The 7,500-nt window shown below is 45.7% G+C and overlaps 1 protein-coding gene across 2 annotated transcripts in view; it reads left to right on the top strand.

Annotated features, from left to right (window-relative positions):
• The first annotated feature begins 1,339 nt into the window (after positions 1-1,339).
• Positions 1,340-7,500, top strand: part of LOC311317905 (MICOS complex subunit MIC27-like) — an 11,953-nt gene continuing 5,792 nt past the window's right edge. For both annotated transcript variants that reach the window (XM_084449052.1, XM_084449053.1), the window contains exons 1-5: positions 1,340-1,356; positions 2,766-2,861; positions 3,148-3,273; positions 4,243-4,297; positions 4,407-4,505. In XM_084449052.1, coding sequence (XP_084305178.1) covers positions 1,345-1,356; positions 2,766-2,861; positions 3,148-3,273; positions 4,243-4,297; positions 4,407-4,505 — 388 coding nt within the window. In that variant the 5' untranslated portion in view covers positions 1,340-1,344. The remainder of the gene's footprint in view (positions 1,357-2,765; positions 2,862-3,147; positions 3,274-4,242; positions 4,298-4,406; positions 4,506-7,500) is intronic.

Raw genomic sequence — 7,500 nt, forward strand, 5'->3', positions numbered from 1 at the left:
GGACAGTCTTTCTGTTAAAGTCCAGTTTCCCCCGAGTGTGTTTTGCATGAGATAAGGCCTCAGACAGCTGATTTAATATTGTGGATCAATTGTGTTTTCCTCTTCTCATTCCTTTCTTAACTGTCATGATCACAAGATATTCGATTTGTAGCATGAAAAATGCAAACGTACTGTTAAAGGAGTCTTTGTGTGTTCACAGATTTTAAGGTCCTATTCATGGTTTTTCTAATTCTTAACACTGTGGGGATAGGGACACCGACGGTGTCATAGGTCCAGCTGATTGTGGTTCTAGTTGGTGAGGTGAAAGGCCTTCGCTGCAGGACATTCAGACCGTGTCATAGTTATTCTGGTTCTAGCTGGTTCGTTACCATTCTGTCCGCAGAATCACTGGATATATGCATTTCTAAACAGTTCAGGCCTCGCCAGCGCCCCCTGCTGTCAAAAACCTGAACAGAAATGCACTCGAAACACATCACCTGACAGACGCCGTGTGTGTCTATCTTACGTTTTATCGTTTATTAACTCAAAGCTCCGAACTTTATTTCACATCAATATTCCACTCAAACCCACTCAGACGACATATGTCATGTTCCTTTTCAAAAGAAACACAAAGAAACTATAAAACGATGCAAGCACTTTCTCCGTGCCTCCCTCTCTGAAGCAGACTGGCCAGGGTGATATCCACACACTCTGCTGTAGAGGTGATACAAACCACTTTTGCTTTCATCTCTGGCAGTGTTCTTTGTGTACTACTGTCCTACGGAGCGGTGACAGCCTGTAGATCTAGGAGTGTATGATGTGTAGGCGCAGACTGTAGATCTAGGAGTGTATGATGTAGGCGCAGACTGTGTTTATTCTTCCCAGCTCTTATTGTGTCCGCCGGCAGAAACGGCCCGAGCAGACGGGAGATTCCACTGTGTGTTCTTTCAGGGGTGCACCTCACGGTACACTGACTGCACAGACGTGTATAAGATGTAAGTTGCACTGCGACATTAAAAAAAGGAACATATTGCTCTTTTTCAAGGATACTCTTAGCTAACTGTTATTCTGTACATTACCTGACTAAAGATAATAAAGAAAAATAAAGAAAATTACATTTATTCTTCCTAAAGTAGCCTTTTTTGGTTTCATATATATTAATATATATTACAAAATATACAGATTGTAAACTTAAGTTGTAAAACTTTAATTCAATAAACGGAATCCTCTGCACTGAACCTCCCTGTGTGCTCTGTGACTGGTTTGTTTTGGTGCAGCTGCAATGCTACACCGTGTCAGTAGGTGGCGGTAGAGGACGGTCATGATGAGCTCACACCACTGGGGTTGACGAAGTAGAAAACTGTCATGGCGGCCAAGGTGATTGTTTTGATGCCTTTTCTCCATAATAATGCTTTATGTGTTTCATAAATTGCACCAACTATGCTATAGAGAAAAATAAACACTAATACTCTACTCACTCCACTGTTCTCTATCGAACCGAGGTAGCACAAACTATTTTTTACTTGCTGAAGTAGTCTAGCTAGCTACGAAGTTAGCCTAACGTGATGTTATCTCTAGCTAGCAGCTGTCTGGTGATCACTTCTAGCACTACCGTTAGCCAAAGAGTGTCAAGTTTGTTTGAGCTTTAGTCTATAGTTACCGCCACTTGTCTTTGATGCAGACAAAAGGAAAATATCTCACTATGTCTGGTTATGAAGCCTTAGCTACATCAAAGCCATTCTCACTCTGTGTCCTCGCATGACCTGTAGGCTACATCTGGCTGCTGCTACCCAGACTGGAGTCATCCTCAGCTAGGCTAGCTATCTACCCAGACTGGAGTCATCCTCAGCTAGGCTAGCTATCTACCCAGACTGGAGTCATCCTCAGCTAGGCTAGCTATCTACCCAGACTGGAGTCATCCTCAGCTAGGCTGTCATCCTCAGCTAGGCTAGCTATCTACCCAGACTGGAGTCATCCTCAGCTATGCTAGCTATCTACCCAGACTGGAGTCATCCTCAGCTAGGCTAGCTATCTACCCAGACTGGAGTCATCCTCAGCTAGGCTGTCATCCTCAGCTAGGCTAGCTATCTACCCAGACTGGAGTCATCCTCAGCTATGCTAGCTATCACCTTATACACACCTGGTCTCCATTCTATTTTACACCCAGGTGTTGTGCCGAAAAACGACTGTTCTGCCCGAAATGAACGCAGAATATCACTGAATCTGCCTTAAATGCTGTGGATACTTCAAACATTAATATGCTTCTTCTTTTTGGAGTCGGATATTATATATCTCAGCGTGAGAGTGTGTCAGCTGGTAATCAGTGATTTCTTGCAAGCCTATTCTGATCGTGTGCTTGTGACTCAAACGTGATGTATTGTACATTAAACATGCTGCCCTGATGTTAATATAGAATAAGTATCTTACTAAGAATAATTTCTTAATGGTATGTTATTCTGCTCATACAGAACACACAATCATGAGTTGGTGGGCAGTCATATTTCGGCAAGCCGTCTGCCTAACTAAGACTGCCCCCCCCCCCAATTTAGGACTGCAAAGGGTGACGATGGCAAACATTTCAGGACTTAAAGTAGAGGTCATCAGATGCAAGTATACTGAATTTGGTCAATATCACACTTTGCTATCCTGAGAAAGGGTTGCTTTTCTGGCAGGCAGTCGTTTTTCATCACCAGCAGGAAATGTGCTTATTCTCGGGACACAATTAAAAGTAGTTATCAACGTGTGTGTGGATGTGTGTGTGTGGGTACGTGTTTTTGTGTGAGTAGGTGGTGATGGTGGCCGTTCCAACGGTGCTGGGCATAGCGTCCATCAAGGTGCACCCCGTGGATGTTAATATGGAGGGAGTCCTCTCCCCTGAAAAGGTAGGTTTCATGACAGGTCCTGTCCAGCCGTGGTCAGTATAGTACAGCAACTTAACTTTGGAAACAAGCAGAGTAGCACTATAGATAACCAGATAAGAAGCTACTCAACTTTCTGTCAGTGCCTGCAGCCTCCCTATAATGGTTGTGCATTCGCCAAATGCCTAGGAGTGGGATATCTCCCTGTTTTACAACATCTCTGTTATCCAGGTATTCAACGTCATGTTGCGCAGTCTGTGTGTTGTCCAGTCTCTCGAGCCTAACCTGTGTTCCTCTTCCCTGTGTCCAGCTGTCCATCTACACCCCTCTGCCCCCGACCTACCAGCTGCAGTTCATCGCTGAGCAGCCGGGGGCGCTACAGAGCAGTCTGAGTTCCCTCAGAGGGGGCCTACTGCCCTACATCCAAACTGCACAGGTAATGCTACAGCACTACTAGTCAGTTAATACTACAGCACTACTAGTCAGTTAATACTACAGCACTACTAGTCTGGTAATACTACACCACTACTAGTCAGGTAATACTACAGCACTACTAGTCAGTTAATACTACAGCACTACTAGTCAGGTAATACTACAGCACTACTAGTCAGGTAATACTACACCACTACTAGTCAGGTAATACTACAGCACTACTAGTCAGGTAATACTACAGCACTACTAGTCAGGTAATACTACAGCACTACTAGTCAGGTAATACTACAACACTACTAGTCAGGTAATACTACACCATTACTAGTCAGGTAATACTACACCACGACTAGTCAGGTAATACTACACCATTACTAGTCAGGTAATACTACACCATTACTAGTCAGGTAATACTACAACACTACTAGTCAGGTAATACTACACCATTACTAGTCAGGTAATACTACAGCACTACTAGTCAGTGGCGGCGGATTATAGCCTACCACGTAGTGTGCAAGTCATCTCTTTTGTCTGATAACTACTTGACAAAGAAGGAGACGAGAGTCGGTGGCAGAACCCCGTTGGAAAATAACGCACATTCTGGCCTCTCCATCCACTGTCGTCTTTGCTGTTTTTTTACCCCACGCTCAACATGACTCATTCAAGCTGGTGTGTGAGGCCGATGCATCCTGCAGGGCTACAACCAGCCAGCCAGCCAATCAGTTAGTCAGACAGGCGTGCAATCGGCCATGCTGCTGTCAGGTGTGAATTAGACAGGAAGCTGGTTAGATGAGCTGACGGATGTGTGTACGCTAGTAGAAGATGGAGCATATTGAATCTTTCCACTCAGCATGGTTTCACACTTCAAATCTACTTTCAGTCCTCGGAGGCAGATGTGTGGAGTGGAAACCGGTCTCAGCATAGCTAGCTCCTTCCGTCCTGCTTGTGATATGCTGTCTGTTTCCATCCCTTGCAGGATGCGTGTGTCTCTGGGAAAAATGTAACAGTAAACCTGTACCATGCCAGTGAAGGTGAGACAACATTACAATATCTCTTCATCTCATCTCTGTTGTGATTATTGTCAATAATTTTTGTCATTGTGTGTGTGTGTGTGCTTGCGTGTGTGTGTGTGTGTTCCAGACGTGTACCACTACCTGACGGACCCTCCCCCTGGCTTCCTGCCTAGACTAGGCTCCATCTACCTGGCTGGACTGGTGGGCATGATCGTGACTAGGAACGGTAACACACACACACACACACACACACACACACACCCACACACACACACACACACACACACACACACACACACACACACACACACACACACACAGTCTCCATACAGTCCTGACACATGCTATGCCCATGTTCTATGGGGTGTGAAAAGTGCCCTTTGGTTGCTTGTTCAAGCTTACTTACAACGTGTATGTATGTATGTGTGTGTGTATGTGTGTATGTATATACATACACACACACATACAGACATACACACACGTTCGTGTGAACAAGCAGAGCTCACTGCAAAACATGCGCACATGCGCGGTAGTTCGCTCGCGCTTTAAATGAATGGGGGAGCTCACGTGACCGAATGACTGTTTGCGTTGTGAGTTGTGAGCTCAGTGGCGCGTGTATGTGTGTGTGTATGTGTGTGTGTGTGTATGTATGAGATCGAACATAGCCTACATACATACACACACACATACAGACACACATACACCTTCGTTCCAACCAGCGCAGCTGTATGTGAAACCGCTTGCGCATACCATCGCGGTAGCCACCGCACTTCCGCGTGACGTCACCGAATGCTCTGCCGCTGTTTAGAGAACAGCGTGTATGTGTGTATGTATGTGTGTGTGTGTGTGTGTGTCTGTGTGTCTGTTTCGACTCGCTTAATGAAGGACTTCGATACATCGCTTCAGAGAATGAAGACGACTATGGTAAATATAGCACTAAAAATATTAATATCTGCGTGGTTAGATGACAAGACCATGCTTTGTGGGTAGATCGTATGCCAAATCAATTTGTTTTTTTGTTTAGATGGGGGAGAGCCGGGTCAAAAGTCGCGCAGGACAAAAGTCGCGTTCCCATTTTCTCCAGAATGACTGGACCTGCAAATATGTGGTTATACGTGCCTGCACATATTACCGTGTAGGAGCTCCCTTCAAATTTTGGGCGCGATCGCAGCATATTTGACAGAGATATCGATGGAAAACCACTTTTGCCCCATATAAGTAAAATCATGGTCTCATAAGCATTTTTCGATTGTAAAATTGTGTTAAATTGTTTTAGTTTGCAAACATATGCAATTTTCTTAGCATATCTACTGGCTACATGATAACATAGCTTTCAAGTTTCGTGCGAGCAAGTCGTGCCTGCAAGCCAGGGAGAAATGACAGGAGACCGTGGCGGGACAAATGTCGCATCCCGTGGAGCTGTGGTTCCCAAAGTGGGGGTCGCGAGATGACTCCCGGGGGTCGCGAGATAATTTCCAGAAAGTGTGTTTTTTTGGTGCCAATTATCAGAATGTGTGAAATGCATTCTGATATTCGTTTATTCATTTGTACATTCGTTTAAAAACGATTAAAAGAGAGGAATATATCCGGTATGGATTCGTATGCATCGTTATCAACAAAGTACATCCCCAGTGTGTCGTGTGCACGGAGGTGCTTGCAAATGAAAGCCTAAAGCCCGTAAAAATGCTTCGACACTTGAGAAAGTGCTAACGGAACAAGCAACAATCCCCACCAAAGCGCAAAAGGCATCATATGAGGTGGCGTACTTAATTGCACAGGCAAAAAAGCCACACACAATCGGGGAAACCTTAATCAAACCCGCTGCTATAGCTATAAGTCGGAATATGCATGGGGATAAACTGGCCCGTGAGATTGAATCAGTGCCGCTGTCTGACAATACCATTGCCCGGCGCATCACCGACCTAGCCCAGGACATAAAGGCTCAACTGATTGACAGAGTAAAGAAAGCAGGGACATATGCTTTGCAGTTAGATGAAACCACAGATATAGCAAACGATGCCCAGCTGCTTGTATTCGTCAGATACAGTTTTGATGGAAAACTCGAGGAGGACATATGTGCACTGCGCTGGATGGGACGTGCACAGGCAGGACATTTTCACAAAACTTGACAACAAACTAAAGGAAGAGTATAGCATAGTGCCCATCCATCGCATTAGGTAAGCTTACTAAATGTAATTACTATATAAATTAATATTATAGTTGTTAGGCTGTTATGTTATTTTGTGTTTTGTGCCGTTTATGCCCGTGTTTGAATAGCGTAGGCCTATTAGTGCGTGTGCGCGCGGACATTTAACCACCTCCGGGGATAGTGGGGGTCGCGAGTCTCTGGCACCGTTATTTTGTGGGTCGCGGGCTGAAAAGTTTGGGAACCCCTGCCGTAGAGTGACAGAAGTCGCATTCTGATGGCTTAGAACCAGGGGGTGCGCGAGTGACATTTGGGCAGAATGAACAGGTGAAATTAAAGCTCTCGAAGAGATCTTTCTAATGCTATTGGTCAGCTTTGTATGCAGTTTTAATGTGAAAGATACTGTTACGGCTCCGCCTCCGCCTGTGCGCTCTCTAGCTCCCACCACCGTTCCCGCAGCGCGCGCGCCACGGCCTTCCACTTCAGCGCGCGCTCTGCGCGCCCTTCGACGTGATCACCCCGCACACCTGAACACGGTTCCGCTAACGACGTGATCACCCCGCACACCTGAACACGGTTCCGCTAACCAGCTCCGAGGGCGCGGCTCACCTGCTGCCACTACTCATCCAATCACCTCCCCTATAAGAACCCGGTCTTCCCAACGTTCTTCTCTAAGATTCGTTGTGATTCCGGTTTGTTTGCTGCTCTTTTCCTGGACTGACACACGGCTTCCCCGACCCATTCTCCCCGGACCTCGACCACGGCTTGGATTACGTTTTCTGGACATTGTTTGTTGATAGATTGACACCTGCCTGAACTTGACTACCCTTTGCCTTGCCCTCTGTACCTCCGCTTTGTATTAAACCGCCCTCTGGGCTTGGAACTGTCCGTGCGTTTGGGTCAGCTAGCGAACCAGCCCCCTTACAGATACATCTTAAATGCAGTCAAGACAAATTATTTTGCCTCTTAACTTTTGTCAAACCCCCTGGTTCCAGTCAATTGGATTATATAGGCTACTTTCGTTTACGATGACGTTACCTTATGAACACAAATAGCTTAACCTAGGCCTACATAA

The sequence above is a fragment of the Borostomias antarcticus genome, assembly GCF_949987555.1.
Source record: "Borostomias antarcticus genome assembly, chromosome: 14".
NCBI classification, from domain to species: domain Eukaryota; kingdom Metazoa; phylum Chordata; class Actinopteri; order Stomiiformes; family Stomiidae; genus Borostomias; species Borostomias antarcticus.